The sequence below is a fragment of the Phoca vitulina genome, unplaced genomic scaffold (assembly GCF_004348235.1).
Source record: "Phoca vitulina isolate PV1807 unplaced genomic scaffold, GSC_HSeal_1.0 scaffold139, whole genome shotgun sequence".
Lineage (NCBI taxonomy): Eukaryota > Metazoa > Chordata > Mammalia > Carnivora > Phocidae > Phoca > Phoca vitulina.
In genome coordinates this window covers 347,994-366,457 of record NW_022589842.1, presented here as the reverse complement: position 1 = coordinate 366,457, position 18,464 = coordinate 347,994, and the positions used below count along the sequence as shown (strand labels likewise).

The following is an 18,464-nucleotide window of genomic DNA, read 5'->3' as shown; positions in this document are numbered from 1 at the left end:
ACTTTTCTAGACAGATGTATTGTGCCTCTTCTCCTTTATGCAAATAGGTACCTCAGACTTCATAATAGGACGATCTTCCTAATGATGGTAGGTCAATTTTAGAAAAGATTTAAGAACTACTGAAAGAAATATTGTGTATAAACACACCTGACTTATTTGTAGTATTTCTGGGAATGTTGTGAATTATTTGAAAGGATTAAGTTGTATTTAGAAATGTGTAGGGTGTTTAACTTGGTTACTTAACGCCATGTGCTTCTAGAAAATTTGGTACTTCTAAATAATAGTTTAATACACAAAAATGTCAAATTTAGACATTTAGATTTAGGTGTGATTTAAGCATAGGTAACTTTCTTGTATGTTGAATTCAGAGTTCTTGTATTATAAAATTTTGTTTCCTAGCCTGCAGGGCCTGAATGTAAAATAAGTGAAGCTCAGGACATTTCATCTGTCAGTAGGAAACCATTCGCTCCCACTAGGGGAGGCTTATATGCATTTACCAGTATTTCCTTCTTCCAACCCTTTGTGCTCTGCTGTGTTTTATTCTGATACATAATTTAGGAGATTGTTTTATTTTTAATCTGTTGGGGATTGTTGGAACATTTAAAAAGAGACTTGAATGACAGGTTGTTACATGATGTTAGAATAGACCCAATGTAAAGAGCTCAACTTTGAACCTGCTTTTGTTTCTCAGTTAAGTATTTTAAGATACAGAAACTGGCATTTGGAGAAATTAAATTACCAGGTTTGGGTTTATTTTTCCCCCTTTCTCTCTACTGGGATATAGAAATCAGCATATTGTTTTAGAACTCCTCTTTGCCACATATATATAGTAATGAGATTTCTTTTGTTTGTGAACCTCTGAGTATTACAGAGAAATTTACATTTCCGTTCTCTCACCTCAGAGATTCTTTAGAAGAGGCCAGGTAAATACAGTTATATGGCAATTTAAATGTCTCTCTCTGACAGCTCTTACTTTTATCATGTTCTTGGCATATTCTCTTTTTTTCTGAGACAGATTTCTAACTATGATCAAATTTTCACAAATACTGAAAATGTAAGACCTGAAAAGAATCTAATTTTACTCTTCTTTCTACTCTTATTTTAGGGAGCTCTTGTTTTGATGTTAATATTTAAATGAAAGTGATGACTGTACTACCATGTATAACTTTGAAGGGAACTTCCAAAACAGATTTTCTTTTAAAAATTACTTATATTAAGATTTAAGACAGGATTTCAGACAGCTGTTTGTGAGATTTGCCAAATACACTAATGAAAATCTAATTTATGTAAAATCATTTTTGAATAAAAATCTCTATTGGCAGAGCCCTATCGCATAAACCAGGGATTATAGAACAAGTACTTCCAGAACATAGTGTGCTGCAGCACATTGATTTTGCGGAAAAATTTCAGGATGAGTTACTAGTAACTGAAGGTAAGAATTCCAACATGTCTAACTACTACAAATGACCCAAAAGATTTATATCTAGGTCCAGTGATGTGTTATAGGGAGGAAGAGTATTAGATTATGGAGTCAGGCTGAGTTTGAGCCACAGTTGCGCTATATGACTTTGGATGTCACTGAGATTAAGTTTTCTTTTTTGTAAATGAGAGCTACAATATTAACTTCTCATCCATAAGGAATTGTTGTGAAGATTAAATGAGAGAGCTTTGCTATATAAATGTTAGATATTATTAATGTATTGTGGCACCTATTCTATGGATAGACTTATAAACAGGAGGAGAATGATCATTATTAAACTCAAAGTAATTACTATGGAAGATTTCATGATTGCAAACTTGAACTCATTTTGAGATTTCTGTGTCTGCTGTGCAGTTTATGGAGGATGTGATGGTGGGAAAAAAAATCCAAAATAGACAGCAGTGGAATAATTCCAGCCTAGATTTTTAGCTCTATTTGAGCTGAATTGTTCAAGCATCTAATGGTGTTTATTACTGATAAAAAAAATATGTATCGAGGCATACAAATTGTGTAAAAATGGACAGATTTTTACCACAGTGTTGTTCATAACAGCAGGAAGTTAGAAGTAACCTAAATATCCAAGAATAGGGCATTGTTTAATTATGTAATAGAATATGTTGAAGCTGTTAAAACAATGATATGATTCTATGTTAAATGACATGAGAAAGCTCTTCATTAAGAAAAATTATTTTAAAGTTTACATATTAACATCTCATGGTAAAAATGATTTAATGTGTCTGTATACAGCTACAGAGGTGAAATTGCAGGAGTAAACACACCAGCTATTGACAATGGTTATGTTCTGGTAGTAGAATTTCAGGTGGTAGTGGTTTTTGTTACCTAGTTTTTTAATGGTAAAATATATATTGCTTCTGAAATATGAAATGATAAAAGGATATTTATACTTATGTAGAGGTGCTGTAGAATAGTCTGTGATCTTTTTGGTTATTAGGAGTCTAGATCACCTACTCAAGGGGAAGGTAGGGGTGGATTAGTTAAAAATAGTGAAAAGATTTGAAATGGATCTTGTCAGCAGTGTGATTTGGAAATGAAACAATTTAAGGCCATGTCTGCCACTTCATCTCCTCTGAGCTTTACCTTCCTTCTCCATCGTAAGAAAGATCCCAATAAATAAAAGAGTTAAACTGAATTATGCTTTGTAGATGGAAACACTTAGTAACATACCACAACAATCCTGAAGACTGTGATTAAAAGTAGGTAGCATGAGTTTGTAGTGGTTCAGAAGTTGGCACAATTGCGTGATTTGGCAACATTTCATTTATTGATTGAATGGACATGTATTGAGAGTAGAGGGTGCCAGTCTGTAGAGGTGAAAGATGAAGTCCTTGCCCTTTAGGTTCTCACAGACTAAGGGGAAGGTGGGTGATTAAAGTGTGGTATGAAAAGGGCTATGATGGAACTGTGTTTAGGAATCTGGAGAATATAGGGATGCCTAGGTGGCTTAGTCGATTGAGTGTCTGCCTTTGGCTCAGGTCATGATCTCAGGTTTCTGGGATTGAGTACTGCATTGGGCTCCTACTCAGCGAAGAGTCTGCTTCTCCCTCTCCCTCTGTGCTCTCTCTCCCTCTCTTGTTCTCTCTCGAATAAATAAATAAAATCCTAAAAAAAAGAAAAAAGGAATCTGGCGAATATAAAGGGTACCCCACTTAAAATGAGGTGACTCTTGAGGTATCTTGAAGAATGAGGAGAAGTTGACAAGATGGAGAAGATGGGGACCAGAATGGGGAAGGATATTCCAAGGAGAGGGAGCTGCATGTACAGAAATTTAAGACATGTGTTATGTTAAGGGTCATGTTGACAAACCCAACCAAAAACTCAAGTAACCTGTCAAGACCACCCATCTAAGATGGGGTTGAGTTGGGACTTCAGGTAGGTCATTGGGACACCACAATACTAGATTCTTTGAGATGGTATAGTTATTGTCCAGAGGAAGGGAGAAACCAATCCCACTTTGTTTTGTGTTGGTTAGTATAGTAGATCACCTATGGGAATGTTGCAGTTGAACTTTTTACGTAGTTATTTTGAATAACATTTGTTTGAACACATTACTATTACAGGTATTTATAATCTTGTTTTTGCAAAATGTGTGATTTGTGGCAAATATTTTCACACTTGATTTAAACTTTTATAGTCCAATATCTTGGTTATTATAAATTTCAATTTACACTTAACTGTGTTTTTAAAATTTTTTCATTTAAAAAGTATAATTCTTAATGTCCAATTTGTTATTTTTTTTTAAAGTAGGCTCCACGCCCAGCATGGAACCCAGCGTGGGGCTTGAACTCATGACTCTGAGATCAAGATCTGAGCTGAGATCAAGAGTCAGACAGATGCTTAACTGACTGAGCCACCCAGGCACCCCTCTTAATGTCTTATTTAAATGTGGAATACAAGCATGTTCTATAAAATTTCTTGTATATATAAATTCAGGTGGACTAATCTAGAGATGTTCAACTCTAGCACTGTTTTATTAATCACAATATTTAGTTATATTATTGCCTGGTTTCTAGATTTGCTAAGGTTAAATGTCTGTGAGACCACCACTTATAAATTGTGTATCCTTAACCTCTTTGTGCTTCAGATTCCTCATCCTTGAAGTGGAGATAATAGATGCCTACCTCAAAGAGTTGTTGTGAAAGCTTACTAGATTAATATGCACAAAGGGATTAGAACAGTACCTGGCCCACAGTCAGCTTGTTGCATATGGAGCTTTAAACATATTCATACTCTAATGCTCATAACAACCCCTGAGATAGTTACTTTATATTATCCTTGAGGAGACTAGGGTTTAGAGAGGTTAAGTTGCCAAATTCAAGGCCAGAGCCTGAGCTGCCTATAATTTCATGCTAGTCAGTAGTAGTAAACATCAATTGTCACTCACCCCCAACCTAAGAAAATAGTATTCTGTGGCTATAAATGTATAAGTTTATCTGTTAATTTGTAGTGTGATTATGTGAAGATTCATATATTTCAAACATTATTTTCTATTTCAGTGTATGATCTTCCCCAACGGCCTAATGATATTCAGCTCTTTTATGGAAACATGCATAAAATTATACTTTCAGTAATTGGAGAATTCAGAGATTCTGTGTCTAGCAGTGAATTCCTTCAGCCTTCTTCCAAAGCTGGCTTAGAATCTAAAAGGTAAAACAGACAAACAAAACATCTTTCACCAGATTTCAAGATAATTTAATTCATAGTAGAGCTGATCTTTTCTCTGTACTTTTTTGCCTCCCAAAATGTGTATTTCATCTTTATATTTTAGTTTAAGTTGAAATAATTTCAAATTTACAGAGAAGTTTAAAAATAGAACTTATGCGACCTGCATTGAGATTCCTCAGTTGCTAACATTTTACCACATTGACCTTATTATTCTTTATGTATATATAACTTTTTCTGAATCATTTAAGAGTAAGTTGTGGGCATGATGACCAGTTTGTCCTAAGTTTCCTAAAAACACAGACCTTCTCCTAAATAGCTATAGTCAACCCATCAAAATTAGGACCTTAGTATTGTAAAAATGCTAATAACATCTAGTCCACAGATTACATGCAAATTCCCCAGTTTCCTAATAAAGCCCTATATTTATAGTTAAATCAAAGAAATAAGCAAAAAACTTCCTCTTTGGTCCCGAATCTAATCTGAGATCACACATTACATTTAGTTAGCCTGTCTTCTTTACCCTTTTTCAATATAGAACACTTCCTCAGTCTGTCTTTCTCTTTCATGACAGAACACAGAGGGTTCGGTCATCAAATCAGAGCCACAGAATCAAAGATATTACCCAGAATTAAGCTTTAGTAATAATTTTAGGTGAAAACATGAGGAAATCGGGATTGCTAATGATGCTTCCTAGGCCCTTTTTGCAACATTAATACTCTATTCTGGTTCAGATTTTTTTGTTTGTTGTTTTTTAAAAATTCTTTTTTTGTTGTTATCTTAATCACCATACATTACATCATTAGTTTTTGATGTAGTGTTCCATGATTCATTGTTTGCGTATAACACCCAGTGCTCCATTCAGTACCTGCCCTCTTTAATACCCATCACCAGGCTAACCCATCCCCCCATCCCCCTCCCCTCTAGAACCCTCAATTTGTTTCTCAGAGTCCATAGTCTCTCATGGTTCGTCTCCTCCTCTGATTTCCCCCCCTTCATTTTTCCCTTCCTGCTATCTTCTTTTTTTTTTTTTTTTTTAAAAACACGAGGTCTCTAAGTCATGCATGTGATGATATGTTGCTTACACAAAAGCGGGAGCTGTTTCGATTACAAAAGCTATTTTATACTTGGGTACTTACTTTATGTGATATTGTTTTCAACAACTATGCCACATAAATTCATAAATTTCAGATTTCTTTACCATAACCAATTCTAGACAGACCAGGAACATCTATAAGCATTCCATAGAAAAGTAAATTAGCGTGTTTGCTGGGAGTTGTCATTTGGAAGATCACAAGGGGATTTGACCAAGTTATCCTTTTTTTCCTGGACATTCCCTAGTAAAAAGGGGGATAAGGGCTGCAGGCCAGCTGATAACCGTTTTCTTACCAGTGACCTTGATGTTTTTGTAGAGTATAGACCAGTTACTTTGTAAAATGTCCCTCACACCATGGAAATGATGCCATTTGTTTTCTCAGTGCATCTTCTCAGGTGGTAAACAATGCTGATCTGTCCCATTGCTAGAAATGTTTTTATCTCTTAGTTAAAATGGTGTCTGTAGGGTTTCCACTGTAGTTAATTAATGTTTTAAAGGGAGATCCTTAGAGATAATGAGTTATCTTGTTCCTTATCACACTTGTAGCACCCAGTGATGGTTATTGCCTGAATCCTATTAATACTGTCTTATTTACCAAATGGTGATTTTCTAATTCTGTCTTTCTACATTTACTAGTTGTCTTTCCACGATGAGGAAGAGATTTACTTTACCCTTTTTTGTGTACTTATATCAGGGTGGACTGCTGGATTCGGTGTTAATCCTTCACTGTCATCATTTGGTCGCTTAACCTGGTTCATTATTCGCTGGCACAATGGTTATTCTAAGTTTGACATATACCTTCCTTGTCCCAGCCCTGGAATAGAAGTCCTGATTCCTTTTAGTAGAGAATAGTTTCAGAAACCGGAATATGAATAGTAAGTGTGCTGTTGCTTTTCAGGTGTTACTACTTCTAGGACCCCTCAGTGGACAGACAGAGCTAGGAAATATATGCATTTATATATAAATCCACATGTATCCAAATCTGTTTATAAATATGTTGAAATCATGAGTTTACACTGATATCTCCAATACTGAGAATCCTGGCTTCATTATCCTCAGTATAATTGCATTTACTCAGTTTTCCTGTTTTTAACCAGTCTTCTCATCACATGGGCTGTCTCCGTGGCACAGCGTTGCCAGAGTTCTCTGGAAGTCACAGCCACCAGCTGAGAGCTAACACACCTACCTAGTGCCTCCAACTCATTCCAGCTTGCCCTCTTCCTCATACTTAAAAAAAAAAAAAAATCATTAGAGTATAACTCATATGCAATATCCTTTCAGTTTCAGATGTACATCATAGTGATTCAATATTTTTTATGCATTATGAAATGGTCCCCACAATAAGTCTAGTTACCATCCGTCACCATACAAAACTATTACAATATTACTGACTATATTCCCTATGCTGTATATTACATCCCCATAATTTAGTTTATAACTAGAAGTTCATACTTCTTAATCCCCTTCACCTATTTCACCCACACCCAGCCCCTCTCCCCACCCCCTGTAACCAACAGTTTGTTTCCTGTGTCTAAGAGTCTGTTTCTGTTTTGTTTTGTCTGTTCATTCATCTTGTTTTTTAGATTCCACATGTAAGTGAAATTATTTAGTATTTGTCTTTCTCTGTCTGACTTATTTCACTTAGCATAATACCCTCTAGGTGCATGTTGTCACAAATGGTTAGATTTCATTCTCTTTTATGACTAATATTCCACTGTGTATGTAAACCACATCTTTATCCATTCATCTATCATGGACATAGATTGCATCGATATCTTGGCTATTTTAAATAATGCTGCAGTGAACATAGGGATGCATATATCTCTTCAGATTTGTATTTTCATTTTCTTTGGATAAATACTTAGAGTAGAATTGCTGGATCACATGGTAGCTTTATTTTCAATTTTTTGAGGAACCTCCATACTATATTCCATAGGGGCTGCACCAGTTTACATTCCCACCAGCAATGCACAAGGGTTCCCTTTGCTCTCCATCTTTGCTAGCACTTATCTGTTGTCTTTGTTAATAACCAATTTGAGAGGCTTACGGTGATTTCTTCTGGTTTTGATTTATACTTCCCTGATGATTAGTAATGTTGAGCATCTTTTCATGTGTCTCTTGGTCATCTCTATGTCTTCTTTGGGAAAATGTTCAAGTCCTCTGCCCATTTTTTTAATCAGGCTATTTATTTTTTTGATACTGAGTTGTATAAGTTCTTTCTATCATCTGGATATTAACCTCTTAGCAGATAAATGATTTGCAAATATCCTCTCCCTTTCAGTAGGTTGCCTTTTCGTTTTGTTTTGATGACTTCCTTCACTGTACTAAAGGTAGTATCTATCCTTCTCAAATGATTCCAAAAAATAAAAGAGGAAAGAAGGCTTCTAAACTCATTTTACGATGCCAGCATTACCCTGGTACAGAAACAAGGCAAAAGCACCGTAAAAAAAGAAAATTACATGTCGGTATCCTTGATGAACACAGATGCAGAAATCCTCCACAAAATATTAGCAGACTGATTTCAACAATATATTAAAAGGACTCCTATACTTTTAATGATAATTCTTTTCTAAGATATTCAATCAAAGAATTAAAGATAGTAGTTACATATGTTAAAAATTATCTTAAAAACCACTTAAATTGTGAGGAACTGGTTCTTAGGAAATAAACAGCCAAGAACCAGCTTTATAATTTTTAAAAAATTGTTTCTGACTTTTGGCTGGTACCTCCATTGTATCTCTGTCTCTGGGGCAGTAGAGGTCTGGTTGGAAAAGGAGCAGGTGAGAGGGTAATGGGTAAGAGGGTGAGGAGAGGACTCCTCTCTGTCTGCTGAGTGTCTACTTGAAATAAAGATGGAGCTCTGCTGTATGGTAGGAGAATTTGGGCACTACCCAGGTGAACTTCAGTTAAGTCGTGTGCCTCTATGATTACAAAATTCATTTGAGTTACAATTTTTTGTAATCTAAGGCTAAATAAACACTTTTAACACTTAATCAAAAATCTTCTTAAACCTTATCAGCATTTCTTACCATAGTATTTTGCCCAGAAGACTTTCTTTGGTGTTAGCATCATGAAACCAGTTATCATTGTACAGTTACAGATATATTAAGAGTTTTGTTTTCTAAAAATTCTTAATATTGGGTGGTTTTCTAGTAAGTCTTTTAAGAGACTTCAGATGGCATGCTAAAGTCAAGACAGGAAAGAAATTGAATCACTGAGTATTCTAATGAAAGATTAGTATAACAATATTTGACCTATACTATATTTTTATACATTAAGAATACACAATGAAGAATTTTTATTTCATGAAACATACAGAGTATATTCCATAGTGCACTTTTAGTTTTATCTAAATGTTTTTAGATTTATGAACAATTAATATAAAAATGTGACAGTCTGGCTTTTTATCTTTTTTAAAAAGCAGAAATATAATATTTTAATACACAGCTTCTGTACAACCAAAAAGTAAAACATCACAGTAAAATGTTGGTGAGAAAACATGGTATTTCATTTGCAGTGCATGGCAAATGGTTAACATCCTTAGTCATAAGCTTTTTATCATTTTTAATTTCTTTCCTCTCCCCCTCTCTCTTTCTGTCTCTATAGTGAATCTGATGGTTCTGGGAAACATGGTGGCAATGTTTCTTTGGATATTTTACCAGTTAAAGGTCCTCAAGGTTCTCCACTTCTTTCACAAGCTGTTTGCCCACCTCAAGATAAATCATCCTCTAAGGAAATGTGGACTGTCCAGCCTGAACACTTGATTTTGATAGCCCCTTCTTGTGAGTATATCAGTAACAACACAACAGCGGTGCACTCTGAAAACCAGGGCTGTATTCACTCTGGGCCCGTTGCTCATCTAGGAAATATACTTGGAGTATACACAGATGTGACCAATGGCTTACGCAGGTCCTCCTCTGCCCTACTGAGACTTACCTCACACTCTACCTGAGCATTGTCTAGCACAAGGCCATTGTCCTCATTCCAAGCTTCCAGTACCCCATCTGGCCGGGCCACTCGTCCATGGGCCCTTCCTCCCACCACATCCCTTGCCCCAAAGAGCTCATTTGGCACTTGGCATCTTTTACTCTTCACATTGATATAGTTGCTTCAGAGTAGGAACAAATCTGGTACCGCTGTATGTGCCCAAGATAAGACCAGATGGTAACAATTTCCAGATGTCCTTTTTTTTCTCTTTGTTCAGTATTTTTGTAGTTTAAGAGTAAACAAAATGGTCTTATTTTACCAGGGATTTGAAATTCCTGTAAAGCAAAATTAAGTTGGTAGACTAATGTATTTAGAATTCCATTTTTTACTATTTATTAACATTTGGGTTTTTTCACTAATGCTAAATGTAAGTTATATTTTATTTATCTGATATAATAGGTGATCTGGCAAAAACTGCATGTTTCCAGATTTTAAATAATTCCGTTAGGTTACTGAAATTTGAGTTGTACTGGCCAGCACATTGCCTTACGGTAACACCACAACATGGATTTATCCCGCCAGAGTAAGTATGGCTTCCCTTTCCTCCAGATGTTATTCAGATGTTAGCATGGTGACTTTTTTGAAGGATCGGATATTATGCCATTTTAATTTATTCAGTAGAATTTTACCATATGCTCCCTATACAGAGCTCCATGTGGTTTTGTGGGACCACAATGAAGTTCAAGATTCATTCTCTGTAGCAGAGTAGAGCCCATGTCCACAGCCACTTAGGGTGTATATAGCCTAAAAGGGTTAAGAGACATGAGTTAGATGGGAAAGAGTTCCTGAAGTGGAAGACATCAGATTGTGCAGACGTATTACTCCGCGTACCAAATTACAAAGCAAGGGATACAGCTGGGCAGATGATGAGGGGTGGTGGTCCCTAAAGCCCAGATGGTTCTGTACTTCATTACCTTGGGTCTGGCTCAACTTATTCTGCTGGTTTTGTCTAAAGGACATTTTATAGACAAAGCGTCCTGACTTTTAATATGTCTGAACCGTAACCTAGCTTGCCATTTTTTACAAATAATATTCTAAGAAGGAAATCTTGGGGACCAAATGCTGATAAGTAGTCCTCTAGGTGCAGCTTAACTATTGATAGGAGGTAAAGCTGTAATTCTGCAGCTTTTCAGGGACTTCATCTGGGTGGGCGCAAAACATTCACATCTCAAAGTTGCTTCCTATTTGGGAATGGCAGCTTTGCAGAAGAGCAACATGAAGTTTATTTACTTTTGCAAAGTGATGAAGTTTGCATTTTAAAAGAGTTTAGTTGACTAATACTGACCTAAGGTATGGTTAGGCATGCTCCAGAGAAACATTCCTAGGACCAAAGCAATCAATTAAATATTTACTAATTAAGGTTGAAAAGATAGGGAAATGATAGAACAGATTGTTCACAAATAATTTTTAAAATCATCCCACATATTTAGCTGTTAGGAATGGAAAATAATCTTGCTCTGCCATTTGTTTAAAGATTTTATTTTATTTATTTGTTTGAGAGAGAGAGTGCATGAACAGTTGGGGGAAGGGCAGAGGGAGAAGCAGACTCCCCACTGAGCAGGGAGCCCAACTCGGCCCTCAATCCCAGGATGAGCTGAAGGCTCATCTGTCTGAGCCACCCAGGTACCCTTGCTCTGCGATTTTTGACATGGGTGCCAAAGTGTCTTTTGTAACTGGTTGTTTCTTCTGAGTCACAAATCTGATTACATTGTCCACATTTAAAAGTCATCTTTGACATTTCATAGCTCTTGAAGAGAATAATGAGCTCAGAAAGTTTTAGCAATTGGGTAAAAAACAGTCTTTTTTTATTTCCTTTCCACCCCCTCCCCCTTTTTCTTCCAGTTTCTTTTCCTGCTGTTTCATTCTCTTTGTACTATAACTGTATCATTCTTTATTATCAAGTGGATCAGAGCTTTTGTATATTGGTCTTGTGCTCCAGAAATTTTTATTTTGAATTGCTTTTTAAATGGTATTTCTATGGTATGGGCTGTTTTCACATGAGTTTTCCCCTTAGGTTCATGGGTTTATGCCACTCAACTTTTTGTTAGCCACTGAGTTGGGGCTGTTGCAGACATATATGGGATCTCACCTCTTCTCTGCTCTTTTTTCTTTTTTTTTTTCTTAAAGATTTTATTTATTATTTGACAGAGAGAGAGAGCATAAGTAGGCAGAGCAGCAGGGAGAGGGAGAAGCAGACTCCTCGCTGAGCAGGGAGCCCGATGTGGGGCTCCATCCCAGGACCCTGGGGTCATGACCTGAGCCGAAGGCAGACGCTTAACCAACTGAGCCACACAGGCAGCGCCCCTTCTCTGCTCTTTCTGAGCAACAAGGAGAGCTGGTCATTGACAGAACATATATAACTCTAGTGGTTATTGCTATTAAAGTATAGGATACTCTTGGTTTTCATTACTAAATTCTTTTTTTCAGGAGTAAGCTACAAATTCTTGTGAGTCCTAATTCCTCCTTATCCACAAAACATTCAATGTTCCCATGGAGTGGTTTAATCTATATACACTGTGATGATGGACAGAAGGTACTTTGTTTTTTTTAGCAATGTTTTTCTTGTTTTGCAGCTTAAGTGTTGTGATCCTTATTAGCACTTACTTTTCAGAAATGAAATGAAGGGGCCTGTTCTTTCAGCCCAACTAGACTTATTCAGATAGAGAACTTAGCACAGAGTTTTTCCATTAGTGATCTGAACGATTCTCCTGGGTGGGGCAAGAATGGAGAGTGGAGCCTAGAAACCATTATTAACTTGCAGAATCTGCTTTGAAAAAGAAGGGAGTTGGGGGAGAGAGAGGAAGAGTCAAAGATTTACTTTGAGATCTGAATAAATTTTCTCATCCATCTATGTTTCATTTGTTTGGCATTACTTTTCTCCACTATGTTTTAAAAATAAGAATTGTTTCTTTAAAATGGTAGATCCATTTGTGTCTTACTTCCTTTATTTGGCTCATTTCAGAAAATTGTGAAAATTCAAATTCGTGAAGACTTAACTCAGCAAGAACTCCTCACTCATTTGGCCTCCAGCACATTTGGAATCCTTTCTCCAGGAACTGAGCCTTCAGTTAGTTACCTGGTGAAACCAATGACAAAACCACCTTCCACAAAAGTTGAGATAAGAAACAAGACTATTACTTTTCCTGCAACAGAACCTGGTGAAACTTCAGGTATGATATCACAAGGTTATAGAATTCACATGGCCACTGATCTGTTGAGTCTAACACTCTGTGTTCTTAGTGACCTTTATTGTAGTGACAGGGATAAAATTGTCCCCTATTTCAGGAGAGACTCAGGTTGTCATTGGCAGTCATTTCCATGACAGGCCAGATTTGGGGGAGCTTAAAAATGATAAAATGTGGGTGTTTAAGAACTGTTTATATTCTGGGAGTCTCAGATTCTACCTGGTCAGAACCATCCCTCTTCAGCTCTCACTAGATCTTTTACCAGAGCTGCTAATAAGTTAGCAGCTGAAGAAGAGGAGAAAGTGGGTAAAACCTGGTTCTTTCCCTCACTAATGAGACTTTGAGGCACTAAGAGGTTAAATAAATATGCTCAGTTTCCCCATTTGTAAAATGGCCATCATAATTGACTCCTCTCACAGAGGGCTTTGAGGAATAAATGAAATAATATATTTAAAGCACTTGGCATAGTGTTTGTCACCTAGTAGGCACTCAGTCTTGCTAATGTTCCTCCAGGGTCCTGAGAACAGTGCTTTTGCTTTCCCTCCCTCTCTCCCTCCCTCCCTGTGATGGCTCATCTAAGTGACTGGGATTGCACGTGGGACCTGTTGGAAAGGGTGTGGGCCTTCTGTCACCTGGCCCTCACTCCTTACCTCTCTCACTTCCACTCACACTCAGTTTCCACTGCCTGTGAAGCCTGTCCCTCCCCGGTCATCGCCCATCCCCTGACTCCATCTGCCCCGCTCGCGTCCTCTAGGAGTCCCAGCGGCTCTCTGGCCTCATTCAGACGTCCAGGCCACTGGCCCTGCTGCCTCCTCACTCTCCCCCACCCCAGCCTTGGCCGCTTCTGCCTGAATTCTGTGCTCTGTCACTGCAGTTACTGCCTTAGGAACGCTCTCAACTGCTGTGTGCCCCTCCCTCTGCATTCCTGACTGGCAAGATCCGGACCCTTGTGAGAGCCAGCCATCTACCAGCTCCGTGTCTCTCCTGTAGCGGCGCAGCCGCTAGAGAAAGCCACGCATTCGGGGTCTCTGCTCTCAGATGCCGCTCAGCACCACGCTTCTCTTAGCAGCCCTCCTTGCTGTGTGTCCTTCCCCGTTTCCTGTAGTCATCTGACAACGTCTCTCTTCTCAGTGCCCCTCCCCTGCTCCTACTCTCACTCTTCCAGCTCTCGATTTTGCCTCACACATCATTGCAAATACAAAAGCCGTTAGACTAAATGTGAGGCTTCTGTTTCCATCCCAGACAAACCTTTCTGCCTGGAATCTAGGCCCATCTATTCTTGCCTCCTCAGGGCCTTCCTCTGCCCCTTCTCTCTCCTGTGTCCTCAGTTTCTCCCTTTGTTGATGCCTTTCCGTTGGCACACAGTACACTCTGCCATCACATGTTTAAGGAATGCCTTTCTTGGCCCCACCTCTCCTTGCTGCTCTCCCCGCTTCCATGACACCCCTCCCTCCTGGAAGGATTATGCTCCCTGCTTTCATTTCCTCGGGCTGTAAACGAAGTGGTGCTGCCACCTTGCCCTGACCCTGCTTATTGAGGTCACCGAAAAGGGATTGTCTCTTCTATGGGTCATTGTTAATTTGACCCCTCAACACTGGCGACCGCTCCTTCCTCCTTGGACTACTTTTTTTCTTGTGCCTCTCCTGGTTTTCCCTGCTTCACATGCTCCTTCTCAGGTTTCGCTGATGACTCTTTTTCTTCCTGGGCCTGCCTCTGTCCCCTTCTTTCTCTAGGCTCTCCCTGCACCCCACTCAGCTTCTGTGTGCTGGCATCTCACAAACAGAGCTCTTGTTTTACCCATGAAACCTGCTTCTCCTCCAGCCCTACCCATGTCAGTAAGTGGCCCCACTGCCTGCTCATTAAGCCAAATCCCTGGAAGTTATTTGTTCTTTGCTTCCTCCCTCTTCCCACACAGTCCACTAGCAAGTCCTTTGCAGTCCGTCTCCAGAATGGATCCCCTGTCTGCCCGCTGCTTTTCCTCCCACTGCCATGACTCAAGCCTGATGCAGACCACCCCGCATGTGTTCTCTCAGTGCAACTGCTGCCATGGCATTTTACCGGGGCTCCTCATCCACTCTGACCCCCTTGTGGTCTCTCCTCTCCACAGCAGCCAGTAACTCTTTAAATTAACATGTAAATCATCTTATAGCTCTCTTGCTTAAGCCCTTCATTATCCTTTGATTAAATCCAAAACAAAATATCTGTCAAATTTGATTTTGTTAAAAAATACTGTAAATTCCCATTGGGCTCCTCTAAGGATCGGATGAGTGTATTTTTCCCCTATGATGAGATAATTAGTCATTATTACACATTATCACAGTAATCTGCTTGTTTACTTCTCCAAGAATTGTTTGAGTTGTGACATGTGTGTTCCTTGTAGAAAATTTTCTAGAACTTGAGAATCATGGTAACACAGAAGTGAAGTGGCATCTGTCATCCTTAGCTCCACCTTATGTCAAGGTCAGTAGTAGTTGCCTTAAATATATTCATTTTAATGTTTAAACTTTATTCAGGGTGTTTTTATACTGAATTATGAGCATAGGTTGAGATTATTGGGGGTTTTTTGTCCCACTAATTCACTTACTTGATTTTCTTTAGATGGGGCTAATACATGCCCCATCTTTTTCACAAGGTGGTTTTAAGAGTCAGATTAGAGAATGTATGTGCAAATATGTGCTTGCTCATTTAATGCTACCTCCTACCTGATTTTTATCTGAAATAACTTTATTTTGAAAAATATATAAAAATTTTATTATGGAGCATTGTGTGTGCGTACACACGCATGTGCATTTTTCTTTCCCACGTTCTGAGTACTATTATGTGTTTTCAGCTGGTAGGAGCTAGTGTAGGAGACAGAATTGAATGTTCTTTGTCAATGAGTGCTAGCCTACTCTGTACTGCAAATAGTCTCCACCAGTAGGCTCTCCGTGAATTGAGCATGTTGTCATGTATGTTGTTTAGAATGCTGTGGCCTTTCTGCCATGTATTTTGTGTGACAGTAGCAGTTTTGAGCCCTAATACTAACAAAATGTGTGCAAAAGATAGTGCTGTACCTACTGAAAAAAAAATAACTGGTATTGCATATGATGTTAAAATGGACATTCAGCAAGGGTCTTCAGGGTCCTTGAGTTTCAACATTATGAGCACCATCCTAAAGATGACTGTAGCCAGGGAGGAGTGGCTGTTGATGGAAGGAGGAGCGTCAGTGTGAGGCCTCTGTGAGTAGAGTTAAGTAGCACTCCCACTCCTAGGCAGGCATTGAGCTCTCCTGGCCCCTGCAAAATGGGTTTGTGTGTCCTTGGTAACCATAAAGGTCATGGTGTCACTCTGACTTTTATATTTTTTTCATTTGATTGCTTAAATAATTGTAGGGAGTTGATGACAGTGGAGATGTTTTTAGAGCTACCTATGCAGCATTCAGATGTTCTCCTATTTCTGGTATACTAGAAAGCCGTGGAATTCGGAAGGTGAGTTTTGACATTTTTTTCATAGTAAGAACATGGTGTTGATTGACCAGGAGACCCTCATTTGTTTCCACCCAGAGTAGTTGCTTCAGCTAGACCAGTGCTGCTCTGCTAACAACCGGCTTGCCCCAGGAGAAGACCCGCCTCAGTGCACGTTAGTGGACTGCTTCCTGCAGCAGAGGTCTTGCTTTCTAAACAGCTAAACAAAATGCCATGCTTAGTGGTAGGATTGATTTACATTCTGATATAACCACTTCATGTGGCCACAGACTGCCAGTACTTACAACACACTTTGAGTAGCTCTAATCTAGACAGTAGTTTTGTCCACCAGCCGTAATAGAAAAATCTGCCACTGCTCAAAAACAACTGTGTTCATGTCATAGTCAGCAGTATATCTTCATGGGCAAATGGTGATGGATCTTTTTAGTACCATGACCCTCTTAAGTTCTAACTTACTTGTAGACCTGACATAGCTTTTTCAAATATCCCTTAGTGACACTAGTCATTCACTTGGCCTCAGTAATATGCTTTTTCATGCTAACAGCTGAAACTCATTTAAACTATAGCACTTACATGACGTTGGTCCATTTATTCAGAGATGCAGACTTGTTGTAATCAGTTCTAGACTATAGTTGTGAACTCATTACTGACTATACAAGAATATTTGAGCAGTGATAGTCACAAACCCAGTGCACTTTACTAGGTCTGTATAACAGGCTTCCAGGGGGTTTCTGACTTTTTTGGAAAGACATACTATTCTACAGCATAGTTTTTTTCATTTCCCAGCCCACAGTAGTGGCAAAGCAGCATAATAGGGAATAGACACATTGCTTAACAAAAGTTCAACATCTGGGGCAAAGGCGGTGGGGGAAGGGTTGCAAAAAAAAGCCAGCAGTAAAGACATCCCATGTTCATGGATCAGAAGATCTAACATTACTGAAATAGCAGTACTCCCTAAATTGATCTACAGATTCAATATAATCTCAATCAAAAATCCCAGCTGGTGTTTGGTTTTTTGTTTGTTTTTTAAAGAAATTGACACACTGATCCTAAAATTCATATAGATGTGCAAGACAACCAGCATAACCAAAGCAATCTTGAAAAAGAACAAAGTTGGAGGATTCATACTTTTCATTTTCAAAACCATAGTAATCAAAACTATAGTATTGACATAAGGATAGACATATAGAATATGTGGAATAGACTTGGGGTCCCCAAATAAACCCTCATATTTATCGTCAGTTGATTTTTTCAATAAGGGTACTGAGACAATTCAATAGGGAAAGAATATTTTCAACAAATGGTGCCAGGACAACTGATATCCACATGCAAAAGTATTAAGTTGGATCCTTACCTCACACCATATGCAAAAGGTAACTTGAAGTAGACCATAGACCTAAAACTATAAAATTCCTGGAAGATAACATAAGTATTCATGACCTTGGGTTAAGCCTTGGTTTCTTAGATATGACACCAGTAAAGCACAAGTGACAAAAGAAAAAATAGGTGAATTATCAAAATGTAAAACTTGAGTGCATCAAAGGATACCGTGTGAAAAGGCATTCCAGATTATGGGGAAAAAATGTTTAGAAATCATACATTTAATGAAGGATTTGTACCCAGAATGTGTAAAGAACTCATACAACTAGATAATATAAAGACAACCAGTTTATTTTTTTTATTTTTATTTTTTTAAAAGATTTTATTTATTCATAAGAGACAGAGAGGCAGAGGGAGAAGCAGGCTCCCCGCTGAGCAGGGAGCCCGATGCAGGACTCGATCCCAGGACCCTGGGATCATGACCTGAGCCAAAGGCAGACGCTTAACCATCTGAGCCACCCAGGCGCCCCAAATAACCAGTTTAAAAAATGGGTAAAGATCTGAATAGAAATAAAGAGGGGCTCCTGGGTGGCTCAGTCGGTTAAGTACCTTCCGCTCAGGTGTTCATCCCAGCATCCTGGGATCTAGCCCCGCATTGGGCTTTCTGCTCATCGGGGAGTCTGCTTCTCCATCTCCCTCTGCCCCTCCCCCCTACTCGTGCGCTGTTTCTCTGTCAACTAAATAAATAAAAT

General features: G+C 38.5%; 1 protein-coding gene across 9 annotated transcripts in view; it reads left to right on the top strand.

Annotated features, from left to right (window-relative positions):
• The window catches only part of CEP192 (centrosomal protein 192), a 145,104-nt gene that overhangs the window by 111,943 nt on the left and 14,697 nt on the right, over positions 1–18,464 (top strand). For 7 of the 9 annotated variants that reach the window (XM_032399206.1, XM_032399204.1, XM_032399205.1 and 4 more), the window contains 8 exons: positions 1,323–1,432; positions 4,495–4,645; positions 9,363–9,538; positions 10,143–10,266; positions 12,171–12,276; positions 12,706–12,913; positions 15,309–15,388; positions 16,300–16,395. In XM_032399206.1, coding sequence (XP_032255097.1) covers positions 1,323–1,432; positions 4,495–4,645; positions 9,363–9,538; positions 10,143–10,266; positions 12,171–12,276; positions 12,706–12,913; positions 15,309–15,388; positions 16,300–16,395 — 1,051 coding nt within the window. Of the gene's footprint in view, positions 1–1,322; positions 1,433–4,494; positions 4,646–9,362; positions 9,539–10,142; positions 10,267–12,170; positions 12,277–12,705; positions 12,914–15,308; positions 15,389–16,299; positions 16,396–18,464 lie in introns of those variants that run through there. The other 2 variants (XM_032399208.1, XM_032399210.1) reach the window with 2 other exon arrangements.